General features: G+C 48.2%; 1 protein-coding gene across 2 annotated transcripts in view; it reads right to left on the bottom strand.

Moving 5' to 3' along the window:
* pdcd11 (programmed cell death 11) overlaps nucleotides 1–18,371 on the bottom strand; it is an 87,804-nt gene that overhangs the window by 27,713 nt on the left and 41,720 nt on the right. For both annotated transcript variants that reach the window (XM_072479749.1, XM_072479750.1), the window contains exons 20-25: nucleotides 12,343–12,458; nucleotides 10,916–11,430; nucleotides 10,507–10,569; nucleotides 7,857–7,959; nucleotides 6,461–6,550; nucleotides 3,363–3,465 (exon numbers count right to left, since the gene is read on the bottom strand). In XM_072479749.1, the coding sequence (XP_072335850.1) occupies nucleotides 3,363–3,465; nucleotides 6,461–6,550; nucleotides 7,857–7,959; nucleotides 10,507–10,569; nucleotides 10,916–11,430; nucleotides 12,343–12,458 (990 nt within the window). The remainder of the gene's footprint in view (nucleotides 1–3,362; nucleotides 3,466–6,460; nucleotides 6,551–7,856; nucleotides 7,960–10,506; nucleotides 10,570–10,915; nucleotides 11,431–12,342; nucleotides 12,459–18,371) is intronic.

The raw sequence follows: 18,371 nt of genomic DNA, 5'->3' as shown, positions 1-18,371 counted from the left end.
CCAGCGCCCTGGACCCTGCCAGACGCAACCACCTATCTTCCACAACGTCAGACTTCTCCCATCGGATCTCAGGATCATCCAGCCGCAGCCGCCGACCAAGGAAGCGAGGGAAACGCGATCGTCTGCAGGTTAGACTGAAGCAACGCGGTTTCAAGACCCTCTCCCCAGCATACTCCTGGCAAACGTCCAAGCGATCGAAAGCAAGCTGGATGAACTTAATGCCAGACTTATCTCTCGGAGGGAAGTAAGAGACTGCTGTGTGCTCTGTTTCACAGAGACATGGCTCACCCCCGCCTCACCGGACTGTGCCATACAACCTGAAGGCTTCTCAATTCACCGGGCAGACCGCACGGCATCATCAGGCAAAGCGAAGGGTGGAGAGGTTTGCCTCATCAACTCCTCCTGGTGCCTGGATGTGGCGACCCTGGCGACCTACTGCTCCCCAGACCTGGAATACCTGACCGCGAAGTGCCGCCCATACTATCGTCCACGTGAGTTCACTTCAGCCATTATCACAGCGGTCTACACCCCACCCCAGGCAGTAGTGAGGAAGGTGCTTGACGAACTATACACAGTAATAAACAACTACGAAACAGAACACCCGGAGGCCTTGTTCATCGTGGCCGGAGACTTCAACAAGGCCAACCTCAAGAGTGTACTGCCAAAATTCCACCAGCAGCATCACTCTTGACCACTGCTACTCAAAAATCAAGGGCGCCTACCGTTCCATCCCCCGACCGCACTTTGGGAAATCAGAGCATAAAACGGTGCTCCTTCTCCCGGCATACAAGCAGGAGAATCCAGCTAAGAAGGTTGTGCAGTGCTGATCCGAGGAAACAGAAGAGCTCTTACGTGACTGCTTAGAGACAGTGGACTGGTCCATATTTAAGAACTCAGTGACCAACTTAAATGAGTATGCCACCACCATCACAGACTTCATCAGCAAATGTGTGGACGACTGCGTGCCAAAGAAAGCAGTCCGTATGTTCCCCAAACGGAAACCATGGCTCAATCGCGAGATTGACTCCCGACTGAAGGACAGATCTGAGGCGTTCAAGGCAGACGACCCTGACCTATACAAGAAATCCAGGTACGACCTCCGCAAAACCATCCGAGATGCCAAGAGAGAATATCAAACCAAGCTGGAGTCACAGACAGACTCTCGGGGGGTTGTGGCAAGGACTAAACAACATAACGGGCTACCAAGCGAAGCCGAGCAGTATCTCCGGCAGCAGCGCACCCCTCCCCGATGAACTCAATGCATTCTAGCTCGGTTCGAGCAGGTAACCAACAATCCGCTGTCGAGTGCCCCAGCAGCCCATAACTCACCCATACCCTCCATCACAGCTTCCGAAGTCAGATTGGCCTTCCTGAAAGTGAACCCTCGGAAGGCGACGGGCCCAGACGGGATCCCTGGTCGTGCACTCAGAGCCTGCACGGACCAGCTGGCAGAGGTGATCGTGGACATCTTTAACCTGTCCCTACTCCACTCCGAGGTCCCCACCTGCTTCAAGAAGACCACCATCATACCGGTGCCAAAGAAGAACCAGGCAATGTGCCTCAATGACTACCGTCCGGTGGCCCTGGCTTCAGTCGTAATGAAGTGCTTCGAGAGGTTGATCATGAAGCGCATCACCTCCATACTCCCAGAACGCCTTGATCCACTGCAATTCGCATACTGTCGCAACCGGTCCACAGCAGACGCCATCTCCCTGGCCCTACATTCATCCCTAGAGCATCTCGACAACAAGGACTCCTACATCAGACTCCTATTTATTGACTACAGCTCCGCCTTCAACACCACAATCCCAGCCAAGCTCATATCAAAGCTCCAAAACCTAGGACTTGGCTCCCCACTCTACAACTGGATCCTCGATTTTCTGACCAACAGACCACAATCAGTAAGAATGAACAACAACACCTCCTTCACAATAGTCTTCAATACCGGGGTCCCGCAAGGCTGCGTACTTAGCCCCCTACTCTACTCTCTGTACACACATGACTGCGTGGCAAAATTTGGTTTCAACTCCATCTACAAGTTTGCTGACGATAGGACCATAGTGGGCCGGATCTCGAATAACGATGAGTCCGAATACAGGAGGGAGATAGAGAACCTAGTGGAGTGGTGTAGCGACAACAATCTCTCCCTCAATGCCAGCAAAACTAAAGAGCTGGTCACTGACTTCAGGAAGCCAAGTACTGTACACACCCCTGTCAGCATCAACGGGGCCGAGATGGAGATGGTTCGCAGTTTCAAATTCCTAGGGGTGCACATCTCCAAAAATCTGTCCTGGTCCACCCATGCCGACGCTACCACCAAGAAAGCACAACAGCGTCTATACTTCCTCAGGAAACTAAGGAAATTCGGCATGTCCACATTAACCCTTCCCAACTTTTACAGATGCACCATAGAAAGCATCCTATCGGGCTGCATCACAGCCTGGTACGGCAACTCTTCGGCCCAGGACCGCAAGAAACTTCAGAGAGTCGTGAACACCGCCCAGTCCATCACACAAACCTGCCTCCCATCCATTGACTCCATCTACACCTCCCGCTGCCTGAGGAAAGCGGGCAGCATAATCAAAGACCCCTCCCACCCGGCTTACTCACTCTTCCAACTTGTTCCATCGGGCAGGAGATACAGAAGTCTGAGAACACGCACGAACAGACTCAAAAACAGCTTCTTCCCCACTGTCACCAGACTCCTAAATGACCCTCTTATGGACTGAACTCATTAACACTACACCCTGTATGCTTCATCCGATGCCAGTGCTTTTGTAGTTACATTGTATATGTTGTGTTGCCCTATTATGTATTTTCTTTTATTCCCTTTTCTTCCCATGTACTTAATGATCTGTTGAGCTGCTCGCAGAAAAATACTTTTCACTGTACCTCGGTACACGTGACAATAAACAAATCTAATCGAAGACCCTACATGCTACCCTCACCTCCAATGGCAAATTCTCCTCCGGCACAGTGGCTAGCACTGCTGCCTCACAGCGCCAGGGGACCGGGTTCAATTCCAGCCTTGGATGTCTGAGTGGAGTTTGAACGTTCTCAGTGTCTGCGCGAGTTTCCTCCGGGTGCACGGCTTTCCAGTCCAAAAATGTGCAGGTTAGGTGGGGTTAGGGAGATCGTGCATGGGGAGCGGGCCGAGCTCAAGATGCTCTTTCAGAGGGTTGGTGCAGACTCGATGGGCCGAAAGGCCTCCTTCAGCACTGTAGTGATTCTATGAATGTACGCCTGCTTCTACCTCTCGCCTCCACCCAAATATCCATTCCCGCCAATGTGAGAAGGCGTTAACTGCCAGATGGGTACCTCCGTCCCTGCTCTGCCACACTGCCCTTCGACCTCTGTCTTACCTGTGAGGGAGAGGCTGAGACGGGTCTCCCTGCTGTCTGGACCGATCACTATCGCTTTCAAGGCTTGACCAGGTCGAAACCCTCTCTCCGGATGTTTCAAGTTCTGAAAGAAGTGGGGGAAAAGATTCACTGGGATTTCAACATTCACTGCATTGATATTCACTGGGATTTCAGCATTCACCACAGAGATTCACTGGGATTTCAGCACTCACTGCAATGGGATTTCAGCACTCACTGCAATGAGATTTCAGCATTCACCGCACTGAGATTCACTGGGATTTCAGCATCCATTGCCGTGAGATTCACTGGGATTTCAGCATTCACTGCATTGATATTCACTAGGATTTTACCATTCACCACACAGATTCACTGGGATTTCAGCACTCACTGCACTGAGATTTCAGCATTCACCGCACTGAGATTCACTGGGATTTCAGCATTCATCGCACTGCTATTCATGGGGATTTCAGCATTCGCCACACTGAGATTCACTGGGATTTCAGCATTCATCGCACTGCTATTCATGGGGATTTCAGCATTCGCCACACTGAGATTCACTGGGATTTCAGCATTCACCACACAGTGATTCACTGGGATTTCCACCTTCATTGCACAAGTGAACCAGAAAGTATTTTTTGATTTCCACATTTACCGCATTGATATTCACTGGGATTTCAGCATTCACTGCACTGAGATTCACTGGAATTTCAGTACTCACCACTGATATTCACTGGGATTTCAGCATTTACCGCATTGATATTCACTGGGATTTCAGCATTCACGGCACTGAGATTCACTAAGATTTCAGCATTCACTGCATTGATATTCACTGGGATTTCAGCATTCACTGCACTGAGATTGGGATTTCAGCATTCACCACAGATTCACTGGGATTTCAGCACTCACCTCACTGATATTCACTGAGATTTCAGCATTCACTGCATTGATAGTCACTGGGATTTCAGCATTCACTGCATTGATATTCACTGGGATTTCAGCATTCACCGCACTGAGATTCACTGGGATTTCAGCATTCATCGCACTGAGATTCACTGGGATTTCAGCATTCATCGCACTGAGATTCACTGGGATTTCCACATTCATTGCACAAGTGAACCAGGGAGTATTTTTTGATTTCCACATTTACCGCATTGATATTCACTGGGATTTCAGCATTCACTGCATTGATATTCACTGGGATTTCAGCATTCACTAGATTCATTGGGATTTCAGCACTCACCTCACTGATATTCACTGAGATTTCAGCATTCACTGCATTGATAGTCACTGGGATTTCAGCATTCACTGCATTGATATTCACTGGGATTTCAGCATTCACTGCATTGATATTCACTGGGATTTCAGCATTCACTGCACTGAGATTCACTGGGATTTCAGCATTCACTGCATTGATATTCACTGGGATTTCAGCATTCACGGCATTGATATTCACTGGGATTTCAGCATTCACGGCACTGAGATTCACTGGTATTTCAGCATTCACTGCATTGATATTCACTGAGATTTCAGCATTCACTGCATTGATAGTCACTGGGATTTCAGCATTCACTGCATTGATATTCACTGGGATTTCAGCATTCACTGCATTGATATTCACTGGGATTTCAGCATTCACTGCATTGATATTCACTGGGATTTCAGCATTCACTGCATTGATATTCACTGGGATTTCAGCATTCACTGCACTGAGATTCACTGGGATTTCAGCATTCACTGCATTGATATTCACTGGGATTTCAGCATTCACTGCATTGATATTCACTGGGATTTCAGCATTTACTGCATTGATATTCACTCGGATTTCAGCATTCACTGCACTGAGATTGGGATTTCAGCATTCACCACAAATTCACTGGGATTTCAGCACTCACCGCACTGAGATTCACTGGGATTTCAGCATTCACTGCACTGAGATTCACTGGGATTTCAGCATTCACTGCACTGAGATTCACTGGGATTCCAGCATTCACTGCACTGATATTGACTGGGATTTCAGCATTCACTGCATTGAGATTCACTGGGATTTCAGCATTCGCCACACTGAGATTCACTGGGATTTCAGCATTCACTGCATTGAGATTCACTGGGATTTCAGCATTCACTGCATTGATATTCACTGGGATTTCCGCATTCACTGCACAAGTGAACCAGAGAGTATTTTTTGATTTCAGCATTCACTGCACTGAGATTCACTGGGATTTCAGCATTCACTGCACTGAGAGTTCAGTGGCAAAGGTGAGATTAGAAACAAAGAATGGACTCGGAATTATATACAATTTTGACACAACCTAAGACACCCCATTGTGCTTCATCCCCAATGAAGTATTTCTGAGGTGTGGTCACTGTTCTAATGTTGAAAATGTCATTAATGAAATGCTGAGTAAATTGGGGTTATCTTATCTGGAGTTTGGAAGAATCAGTGGCAATCTCCGCCAAACATATAAAATTCTGAAGTGGTTGATAGTGGCTGAATGATGGTTTCCACTGGTGGGGGAATCTACAACATGGAGACAGTCTCAGATACGGGGAGACAAAGAGAAATTTTTTCACTCAACGGTTTATGAATCTTTGGAATTGTCCACCCCAGAGGCTTGTGGATGATCCACCTTTCAATGTATTAAAGACCGGGGTAGACAGATTTTTGGGATCTCAGGTAAAGTGGAATTGAGGCCCAAGATCAGGCACGATCATATTGAATTGCGAACCAACAAGCCGTGTGGGTCTACTTTGGCTCCTTGTATTTAAACGGTGCACAGCAGGATCCCACGGACAACAATGTAATATTGACCAGACCGCCGGTTTTATTGATGCTAACTGGATGTCGGGATGGTTTTGGGATATTACCATTGGGTCTTTTATGCCCACCTGACTGGGCAAATGGGGCCTTACTTTAAAAGCTGAACCAAAAGAAGACATCTCTGGCAGTGTGGTACTCCCTTGGTACTGCACTGGGAATGTCAGCCTGGTTTATGGGTTGTTGAACAGGACTTGTACCCATGACATTCTGACTCAGAGACAAGAGTGCTACCCTGTGAGCCAGGCTGACTGCTCGAGATTACAACCTGCAGGAGACTCACCTTGAGAATGGGAGACAACAGCAGCAGCTCAATTTTCCCACGAATGTCAGGGGTCACTTCTACATCCAGACATTGCTTGATACAGTTGTACTGGAGACGGAAGAGAAAGAGGTTAAAAGTGAACACAAGAGTGCAGATTCTGATGGGGAAACAGGGTGAGAAGGCAGACCTCGAGGCAGAATGGGTAGAAAGTCAATCATAGGGAGCTATGGATGGAGTTCAGAGGAAGGGCCGGTCACAGCGAGGGGAAAATTTCAATTGGGGAAGTTCCTGTGCTGAAATCAGACAGCCAGCACAAAACCATGAGATAATATTAACACTAGTCTTGGCTCCATCCCTCTGCCTGTACTTAGCCAAATCCAAATGATCCACACTCCCAAACATCTTCATTCCACCCTGGCCAAATTAATGCCATAGCTGCCACTACCCATTCCCCCAGTGACAGAACAGCACATGCAACAGGAACTTGCCCATCATCCTGGTACTCCGTGTACTGCACCTTGGGTGCAACTCTCATCTGAATTTGAGATTTTTAACTGCGCCGATGGGTGTTTTAAAGTTTGAATAGACACCAACATATTTTTTTTAAAATTCATTGGACACAGACGTCACTGCCCGGGTCAGCACTCACTGCCCGGGTCAGCCCTCACTGCCCGGGTCAGCCCTCACTGCCCGGGTCAGCACTCACTGCCCGGGTCAGCACTCACTGCCCATCTCTAATTGCCCTCGAACGGAGTGGCCCGTCGATATGGAGTCACGTGTAGACCAGATCTTCCTCTCTAAAGGACATTAGTGAACCAGCGGGTATTTTTTGGACAATGGTTTCATTGTCAGCATTGGACTTTTAATTCCAGATTATTTTATTGAATTCAAATTTCACTATCTGCGGTGGTGGGATTCGAACCCAGGTCCCCAGAGCATTACCTTGGGTCTCTGGATTACTAGTCCAGTGACAATACCACTAGGCCGCTGCTTCCCCTATGAATATGACAATAAAGACATCAAGGAGTATGGGGAGAGAGCGGTATGGTGTTGAGATCAAGGGTCAGCCGTTATCATTGATAGGCAGAGCAGACTCGATGGGCGAACATCAAACGCCCGCTCTTATTTTCTCTGTGAACACCAACCATTTCATGTCACTCAAATCAGAGAGAGAGAGCATGAAAGGTTCAGAACCATCCTCCCAGACTCTGGATAAAGCAAATTACGCAGATGCTGGAGCTTTGATAAAGAGTCATCGGACTCGAAACGTTCGCTCTTTTCTCTCCCTACAGATGCTGCCTGACCTGTTGAGATTTTCCAGCATTTTCTCTTCCATCCTCCCAGACTCTCCTGAGTGACTAGCCCCTGTTCCCTCTCCGATCTCCCACATCAAGTGCAGAACAAGCAGCTGTACCTTAAATACGTAGCATGTCAGCACTTGGCCACGTTTGAAGGAATTGAGCCTGTCAGCTAGCTGCTCACCCTGGATCATGGCTGCACATTCCCCAGACAGCTTGCTGTGAAAGAGGAAGGACAGTTAGCAGGAAGGCAATGGAAAAAACGCAGATTCAAGCTTCGATCAAATAAACATTCAAACAATCTTGCCAGGAGAGTTCAGCCACTTCAAGTGTTTAAAATTGATCGTGAGGGTGTATTGGATAGGCTGTCTGTACTAAAAGGTGATAAGACATCAGGACCAGATGTGATGCATCCAAGGATAGAGGGAAGTGAGAGTGGAATCCGCAGAGAGCTGGCCACAGTTTCCCAATCTTCCTTAGACTCAGGGCTGGTGCCAGTGGAATGGAGATTTACAAAAGTGACACCCTTTTTTGAACAAGGGTATAAAGTCCAGCAACTACTTGCTAGTCAGTTTAATTTTAATTGTGGGGAAACTTCTACTTATAATAATTTAGAACAAAATTAAATAGCATTTGGGAAAATGTAGATTAATTCAGGAAAGCCAGCATTGATTTGGTGGGTAGGACCGTGGTTAGCACAGGTCCGATTCCCGGCTTGGGTCACTGTGCGGAGTCTGCACGTTCTCTCCGTGTCTGCGTGGGTTTCCTCCGGGCGCTCCGGTTTCCTCCCACAAGTCCCGAAAGACGTGCTGTTAGGTGAATTGGACATTCTGAATTCTCCGTTTACCCGAACAGGCGCCGGAATGTGGCGACTAGGGGCTTTTCACAATAACTTCATTGCAGTGTTAATGTAAGCCTACTTGTGACAATAATAAAGATTATTATGAAGGAAAAATTATATTTAACTACTGTAAATTGCTGGTGTTCCTCGATGAGGTGACATAGGGTTGATGAAGGTAATGCTGTTGATGTAGTGCACATGGGTTTCCAAAAGGCATTTGATAACGTGCCACACAACAGACTTGAGAAAAATTCATGCTCATAGAATGAAAGGACAGTGGCAACATGGATACGAAATTGGCGGGGTGACAGGATACAGAGAATTGAGATTAGTGGATTTATTTTGGACTGGAGGATGGTTTATAGTGGAGCTGCCCACATATCACTGTTAGAATCCCTGCTCCTTAGTGAGAAACTGTTCCCATTAGTGAAAGGACCGAGAACGAGCAGACTGATTTAAGATGATAGCAAAAGAACCAATGGCGACATGAGGAAAAACGTTTTCACAGTGAGTAGTTATGAGCTGAAATGCGCAGCCCGAATGTGTGCTGGAGTCAGGTTTAATCAAGGATTTCAAAAGGGAATTGAAATATTTGAAGAGGAAGAATGTGCAGGGCTACAGGGAGAAGGCAGGGGAATAACATGAGGCGAGCTGTTCATTCACACAGAACAGCACAGAAGCAATGGGCTGAATGGCCTTCTATGAATCTGAACACGGAACTTGGATCGAGGGATTGGCTGCTGGAGTTTATGACGAGACCCTCAGTTCTCTCCCTCGTGCCTAGCTGGAAAGGTGTTGACGAGATGCCCGGGTCTATCCTGCACCTTGCCTTGCTATCTATTTAAAGAGAGAGTCTTGGCAGGGAGGGCTGACAAGTTATTCAATTCAGAAAATCCCCACCTCAGACAGACACAGCAATCGGGAGTAGCACCGCTTACCTCTCCTGATAGAGACAGTCATCGCTCTGTATGGCTCATTTCTTTGCTCAAAACCTCACCGAGCCATTCAGCATCCCGGTAATTTACATTGGAAATTCAGAAACGGGTCAATCTGCTCGTCCTTCATACAAACCTCCTCTCACCCTGCCCAGTACACCTCCACCTCAATGCCTCTCGCCCTGCCCAGTACACCTCCACCTCAATGCCTCTCGCCCTGCCCAGTACACCTCCACCTCAATGCCTCTCACCCTGCCCAGTACACCTCCACCTCAAAGCCTCTCGCCCTGCCCAGTACACCTCCACCTCAATGCCTCTCACCCTGCCCAGTACACCTCCACCTCAATGCCTCTCACCCTGCCCAGTCCACCTCAATGCCTCTCACCCTGCCCAGTACACCTCCACCTCAATGCCTCTCACCCTGCCCAGTACACCTCCACCTCAATGCCTCTCACCCTGCCCAGTACACCTCCACCTCAATGCCTCTCACCCTGCCCAGTACACCTCCACCTCAATGCCTCTCACCCTGCCCAGTACACCTCCACCTCAATGCTACATGCTTCAACTACAGTGTGTGGTAGTGAGCTCACTCTCTGGGTCAAGAGCTTTCTCCTGAGTTTGCGATTGAATTTCTGTGATTATATTAAATTGATGGCATCTCGGTTGTATCTCGCTTTGGAGCAGAAACATCTTCTCTACAATTACCCTACTGAACCCTTTTGTGATCTTAAAGACCTCTAAACAGCTCTCTCCACATGTCTTCTTTTTTCTAGAATAAAAGAGCCCCAGACAAGCGGCTGGACAGGTTAACCTTTCAGTTCTGGTTCAACCCTGGTCAATTCTTTCTGAACCTTCTCAATATCATTTTGAGACTGCAATGAAGCACATTGTCTACGTTTGGGTGAAGCAAACCAGAACGGTGCACAGCATGCTGCATTTTCTGAGAGCTGTGCCATTATATCCCCCACCCATCACGATATCCTGCCTCACCTTGGTCGCAGTGTTAACTCCGGTACAGTCAGTGAGAAGTTTGGGTGTGTGATTGGCAAAAACCTAGTAACAGAAAAGTTAAAAACAAAGCATTACTCATTGACAGGAAACGAGGTACAATAAGAAAGGTGCAGAGTGACAAGGCCCTCCACTATCAACAGTCAAAAAGCACAGCTAATTCCAGTTTCTGTACCATTGCTGATGTCTGTGGCTTTCACACACATGGTGGACACACCCAAGCTGCTGACGGAGGAAGTGAAGCTGCCCCAGAACACCTGGTGCAGTCTTCAATTAAGCCACAGGACTCACTGCAATGCGATCAATCCTCAGGCTCACCGACAACCCATTGCAGCTCACTGGAGATTAAGGTCAAACCCAGAAATATTCAGATAACCAACAGAATACCTACTTGTGAGACTTTGCTTCGGTGCCTCCGATGATCTTTGCTCTCACAGCTTTGCCGACTTGCAGTCTCGATGTTGGGATGGTGCCCTCGGGGACCCGGTCCAGGATCTCCGAAACGTGAACAAAGCCAGTCACTCCACCTTGCAATGCGATCAACAGGGAGGTTGCCCGCACTGATTTCACACACCCATTCACCACATCCCCAACACAGAGTGCATGCTGAACCCCAGGTAACATGTCCTCCCCTCCTTCTGACAGCTGCCGCTCTCGCTTTGCTCGGCGGTGTTTTCTGGGACCCCGAGTGGCCAGTGGGAGTCCACGATGTTCTACTCCAGCGGCCAGTAGTGAGACAGAGATGGTCTGCCCCACGGAGAACTTCTCAGACTCAAAGTGGAAGGTGTCATTGAGATGGAACGTGACTGGAATGAGAAGTAGCTGCGAGGTTCCGGCCAGTGATACCACGGCAACATCCGGTGTCATAAACTGTACCACGACAGGGTGCTGGGAAATTCCTTTTAACTGCAACACAGAGAATTGTCAATTCATCACAATTTATAATAATAATCTTTATCACAAGCAGGTTTACATTAACACTGCAATGAAGTTACTGTAAAAATCCCCTAGTCGCCACATTCCGGCACCTGTTCGGGTGCAGGGAGGGAGAATTCAGAATGTCCAATTCACCTAACAGCACGTCTTTCAGGACTTGGGAGGAAACCCACACAGACACGGGGAGAACGCGCAGACTCCGCACAGACAGTGACCCAAGCCGGGAATCGAACACGGGACCGTGGAGCTGTGAAGCAACAGTGCTATCCACTGTGTTACCGTGCCGCCCAATTATTGACTCAATTACCCATCTTGTTAGCGTTTGACTTCTCGACAAGAGCAAATTAAAACCACCCCTATTCTTTGTCCCATCAAACACTCCCAGGACAGGTACAGCACGGGGTTAGATACAGAGTAAAGCTCACTCTACACTGTCCCCATCAAACACTCCCCAGGACAGGGACAGCACGGGGTTAGATACAGAGTAAAGCTCCCTTTGCATTTGCTGGGCCACCTGCCTTATTGTGAATCTCAGTCAAACCTTTAGATCTGTAGCAAATTCTACAGATTTATTTTGCACCACTGAGGGGGACTGAGCTTGGCCACAGTGAAATTTTAGGCAGGAGGGAGGTGGAGGAAACCCGTTGCTTCAGTCACCTGGAATGCCAGCCCAGAGGTGAAAGCTCACAATGCATCACGCTGCATTTGATAATGGACAGTGTAAACTCAGCACATTACTCATTTATTGAAGTGTTGGTCTCCCCACAACCATTCAAAAAGGATGTTCTTGCTCAATATAATCGGGGGAGCTGCCCTGTGCTGAGCTCTGTTGTCAGCTGTGTTTCCCTCTGCCTCAGTCCAGAGATCCTGACAATTCCGTACCTTTTTTACATTGACACTGAGCAGCTGTTGAAGGAGTGAGACATGAACAATGGATGATAGGAGGTCTATAAACACCACGACTGCTGTGCACTTTTGTCCTGGGCTCACCCTCACCTCTACAAGGAAGGAACAAAGACACAATGAGCAAATTTGGCACCAGATATTGATGCTACATGTGAGACTGTGCACAGCCTTGGACTCCCCAAACACCGAGCTTATCTGCCACCTTGACCGATGGATCTCAAACTGTGGCCACAGCAGCTTCATGTTGAGGTGTATCTGTGACAGGGTCTCCTGCATGATCCACTCTTCTCGGTCTGTAGCAGGTTCCTACATGATGCTAGACTGTCTCTCCCACGATACAGTCAGTAACACAGGGTGGTGGGGGAGAGGGGTTACTGAGTGACAGTGTGAGGGAGCTGGGGAGAGAGGTTACTGAGTGTCAGTGTGAGGGTGCTGGGGGAGGGGTTACTGAGTGTCAGTGTGAGGGTGCTGGGGGAGAGGGGTTACTGAGTGTCAGTGTGAGGGTGCTGGGGGAGGGGTTACTGAGTGTCAGTGTGAGGGTGCTGGGGGAGAGGGGTTACTGAGTGACAGTGTGAGGGAGCTGGATTATCAGTAGAGATACAATCAGTAACACGGGGTGCTGGGGGAGAGGGGTTACTGAGCGACAGTGTGAGGGTGCTGGGAGAGGGGTTACTGTGTGACAGTGTGAGGGAGCTGGGGGAGAGGGGATACTGAGTGACAGTGTGAGGGAGCTGGGGGAGAGGGGTTACTGAGTGACAGTGTGAGGGTGCTGGGGGAGAGGGGTTACTGAGTGACAGTGTGAGGGAGCTGGCGGAGAGGGGTTACTGTGAGACAGTGTGAGGGAGCTGGGGGAGAGGGGTTACTGTGTGACAGTGTGAGGGAGCTGGATTAACAGTAAAGAGCAAACACAACACAATTTTGTTTGACAAATTGTAACTACTGGAGACCCAAAATGATCATAACTGAGACGTGAAATAGTTGCGATTTATATTAATGACTTGGATGAAGGGACAGGCTTTTGTCAAGTTTGCTGATGATGCAACAACACGTAGGAAAATTGCGAGGAGGATAGAGAGTGTGTGAAAGGGATAGACAGTGTAACTGAGGGCATGAATTTAACAGATGGCATACACTACGGGAAAATATGAGTTTGTCCACTTTGGCATAAAGAATAGTGAAAATGCAGAATGATCCGTGTGTCCGTGTACAGAAATCACACAACATTAGCACACAGGAACAGCAGTTAATCAGGCAGACAAATGGAATGTTGGCCAAGGGGGATCATCGATTCCCACAGGAGGAGGCCACTCGGCAATTCGAGTCTGCACTGACTCTCCGAAAGAGCACCCCACCTCGACCCACTCACCTGCACGATTCTGTAACCTCACCTAACATTTGGACAACAGGACAATTTAGCGTTGCCCATCCATCTAACCTGCACTGTGCGAGGAAACCCACGTGGACATGGGGAGAACGTGCAGATTGCACACAGTCAACCGAGGTTGGAATTGAACCCGGGTCCCTGGCAGTGTGAGGCAGCAGTGCTAACCACTGTGTCACCGTGCCGCCACATGGATGGAGGATAAATGTAGGAAGGCTTTGCTACAACTATACAGCATTTTGTTGAAACCATATCTGCAGCACTGCTTACCTTACAGTTGCATCGGAAGCAGTTTTGAGAAGGTTGACTAAGCTGACACCTGGGATGAACAGGTTGTGCCTAAACTCATTGGAGTTTAGAATGCGGGGTGATTTTATTCCAACGTGTGGTACTGAGGGGACTGGACAGTGGACGCTGAGAGATTGCGTCTTGTGGGAGAATCTAGAACGAGGGGCATAATTTAAAAATATGGTCTCTCCTACGTTGGAGATGAGCAGGAATTTCTTCTGAGGATCGTTAGTGTTTAGAAATCTCTACCCGAGAGCAGTGGCAGCTGGGTGGCGAATCAATTTAAGTCTGAGTTAGACAGATTCTGGATTGACAAGGGAATCGAGGGTTACAGGGGACAAGCCGGTAAGTGGAGTTTAAAAAAAAATTAATTTACGGGATGTGGGCGTTGCAGATTAAGGCAGCAATTATTGCCCATCCCCATTTGCCCTTCAGAGGGTGGTGGTGAGCTGCCTTCTTGAACCACTGCAGTTCCTGGAGGTGTAGGTACACCCACAGTGCTGTTAGGGAGGGAGTTCCAGGATGTTGGCCCAGCGACAGTGAAGGAACGGCGATATATTTCCAAGTCAGGATGGTGAGTGACTTGGAGGGGAACCTCCAGGTGTTGGGGTTCCCAGGTATTTGCTGCTCTTGTCCTCCTAGATGCTAGTGGTAATAGGTCTGCAAGGTGCTGTAGTTAAGGGTACCATTAGATGAACCATGGTTTTATTGAATGGTGGAGATTTGATGGGCCGAATGGCCTACTCCCGCTCCCATTTCTTATGATATTAGTCACAATAAGCTAGGTCCCACAAGCAGTGAAGTAATGGCCAACTAACGGGTTTCTCGGAGCAATGACTGAGGAAGGAAGTCACTCAGGACATGAGGTGGAGCTCCCTGCATTTCTCCCCAGTACGATGCAATTGTTTCCATGCACCTAACAGACAGACAGTTTAATATCTCAACTGCAAGACAGTAGCGTGACTGTGTGACACTCCATAAGACCATAAGATAGAAGAGCAGAATTAGGCCACTCGGCCCATCGAATCTGCTCCGCCATCGTTTGATGAGGACTCGTCTACTGAGGTAGAATGGGCTGAGGTTAGAAACAGGAAAGGAGAGGTCACCCTGTTAGGGGTTTTCTATAGGCCTCCGAAAAGTTCCAGAGATGTAGAGGAAAGGATTGCAAAGATGATTCTGGACAGGAGCGAAAGCAACAGGGTAGTTGTTATGGAGGACTTTAACTTTCCAAATATTGACTGGAAACGCTATAGTTCGAGTACTTTAGATGGGCCCGTTTTTGTCCAATGTGTGCAGGAGGGTTTCCTGACACAGTATGTAGATAGGCCAACGAGAGGCGAGGCCATATTGGATTTGGTACTGGGTAATGAACCAGGACAGGTGTTAGATTTGGAGGTAGGTGAGCACTTTGGTGCAAACTTACTAATCAGACCAGTTACATTTTCCTCCAAATCATTTATATATACTACAAAGAGCAAAGGTCCCAGCACTGATCCCTGTGGAACACCACTGGTCACAGCCCTCCAATTAGAAAAGCATCCCTCCATTGCTACTCTCTGCCTTCTATGGTCTAGCCAGTTCTGTATCCACCTTGCCAGCTCACCCCTGATCCCGTGTGACTTCACCTTTTGTACTAGTCTACCATGAGGGACCTTGTCAAAGGCCTTACTGAAGTCCATATAGACATCATCTACTGCCCTACCTGCATCAATCATCTTAGTGACCTCCTCGAAAAACTCTATCAAGTTAGTGAGACACGACCTCCCCTTCACAAAACCGTGCTGCCTCTCACTAATACGTCCATTTGCTTCCAAATGGGAGTAGATCTCGTCTCGAAGAATTCTCTCCAGTAATTTCCCTACCACTGAAGTAAGGCTCACCGGCCTGTAGTTCCCGGGATTATCCTTGCTACCCTTCTTAAACAGAGGAACAACATTGGCTATTCTCCAGTCCTCCGGGACATCCCCTGAAGACAGCGAGGATCCAAAGATTTCAGTCAAGGCCTCAGCAATTTCCTCTCCAGCCTCCTTCAGTATTCTGGGGTAGATCCCATCAGGCCCTGGGGACTTATCTACCTTAATATTTTTTAAGACACCCAACACCTCGTCTTTTTGGATCACAATGTGACCCAGGCTATCTACACCCCCTTCTCCAGACTCAACATCTACCAATTCCTTCTCTTTGGTGAATACTGATGCAAAGTATTCATTTAGTACCTCGCCCATTTCCTCTGGCTCCACACATAGATTCCCTTGCCTATCCTTCAGTGGGCCAACCCTTTCCCTGGCTACCCTCTTGCTTTTTATGAACGTGTAAAAAGCCTTGGGATTTTCCTTAACCCTATTTGCCAATGACTTTTCGTGACCCCTTCTAGCCCTCCTGACTCCTTGCTTAAGTTCCTTCCTACTTTCCTTATATTCCACGCAGGCTTCGTCTGTTCCCAGCCTTTTAGCCCTGACAAATGCCTCCTTTTTCTTTTTGACGAGGCCTACAATATCACTCGTCATCCAAGGTTCCCGAAAATTGCCGTATTTATCTTTCTTCCTCACAGGAACATGCCAGTCCTGTATTCCTTTTAACTGCCACTTGAAAGCCTCCCACATGTCAGATGTTGATTTGCCCTCATACATCCGCCCCCAATCTATGTTCTTCAGTTCCCGCCTAATATTGTTATAATTAGCCTTCCCCCAATTTAGCACATTCATCCTCGGACCACTCTTATCCTTGTCCACCAGTGCTTTAAAACTTACTGAATTGTGGTCACTGTTACAGAAATGCTCCCCTACTGAAACATCTACCACCTGGCCGGGCTCATTCCCCAATACCAGGTCCAGTACCGCCCCTTCCCTAGTTGGACTGTCTACATATTGTTTTAAGAATCCCTCCTGGATGCTCCTTACAAACTCCGCCCCGTCTAAGCCCCTGGCACTAAGTGAGTCCCAGTCAATATTGGGGAAGTTGAAGTCTCCCATCACCACAACCCTGTTGTTTTTACTCTTTTCCAAATCTGTCTACCTATCTGCTCCTCTATCTCCCGCTGGCTGTTGGGAGGCCTGTAGTAAACCCCCAACATTGTGACTGCACCCTTCTTATTCCTGATCTCTACCCATATAGCCTCACTGCCCTCTGAGGTGTCCTCTCGCAGTACAGCTGTGATATTCTCCCGAACAAGTAGCGCAACTCCACCTCCCCTTTTACATTCCCCTCTATCCCGCCTGAAACATCTAAATCCTGGAACGTTTAGCTGCCAATCCTGCCCTTCCCTCAACCAGGTCTCTGTAATGGCAACAACATCATAGTTCCAAGTACTAATCCAAGCTCTAAGTTCATCTGCCTTACCCGTAATGCTCCTTGCATTAAAACATATGCACTTCAGGCCACCAGGCCCGCTGTGTTCAGCAACTTCTCCCTGTCTGCTCTGCCTCAGAGCCACACTGTCCCTATTCCCTAGTTCTCCCTCAATGCTCTCACCTTCTGACCTATTGCTCCCGTGCCCACCCCCCTGCCATACTAGTTTAAACTAGTGCAGAAAAGTGTGAGGTGATTCATTTTGGAAGGAATAACAGGAAGGCAGAGTACTGGGCTAATGGTAAGATTCTTGGCAGTGTGGATGAGCAGAGAGATCTCGGTGTCCATGTACTTAATCCCTGAAAGTTGCCACCCAGGTTGAGAGGATTGTTAAGAAGGAGTACGGTGTGTTAGCTTTTATTGGTAGAGGGATTGAGTTTCGGAGCCATGAGGTCATGTTGCAGCTGTACAAAACTCTGGTGCGGCCGCATTTGGAGTATTGCGTGCAATTCTGGTCGCCGCATTATAGGAAGGATGTGGAAGCATTGGAAAGGGTGCAGAGGAGATTTACCAGAATGTTGCCTGGTATGGAGGGAAGATCTTATGAGGAAAGGCTGAGGGACCCGAGGCTGTTTTCATTAGAGAGAAGGTTAAGAGGTGACTTAGTTGAGGCATATAAGATGATCAGAGGATTGTATAGGGTGGACAGTGAGAGTCTTTTTCCTCGGATGGTGATGTCTAGCACGAGGGGATATAGCTTTAAAATGAGGGGAGAGGTAGGGTCTTTACTCAGAGAGTAGTAAGGGCGTGGAATGCCCTGCCTGCAACAGTAGTGGACTCGCCAACACTAAGGACATTCAAATGGTCATTGGATAGACATATGGACGACAAGGGAATAGTGTAGATGGGCTTTAGAGTGGTTTCACAGGTCGGAGCAACATCGAGGGCCGAAGGGCCTGTACTGCGCTGTAATGTTCTATTCAATCATGGCTGTTATTTTTTTCATCCCCATTCTCCTGCCTTCTCCCCATAACCCCTGATCCCCTTA

The sequence above is a fragment of the Scyliorhinus torazame genome, chromosome 16 (assembly GCF_047496885.1).
Source record: "Scyliorhinus torazame isolate Kashiwa2021f chromosome 16, sScyTor2.1, whole genome shotgun sequence".
Taxonomy (NCBI): Eukaryota; Metazoa; Chordata; class Chondrichthyes; order Carcharhiniformes; family Scyliorhinidae; genus Scyliorhinus; species Scyliorhinus torazame.
The sequence above is the reverse complement of the archived record's forward strand: the minus strand, read 5'-3'. Positions and strand labels throughout refer to the sequence as shown.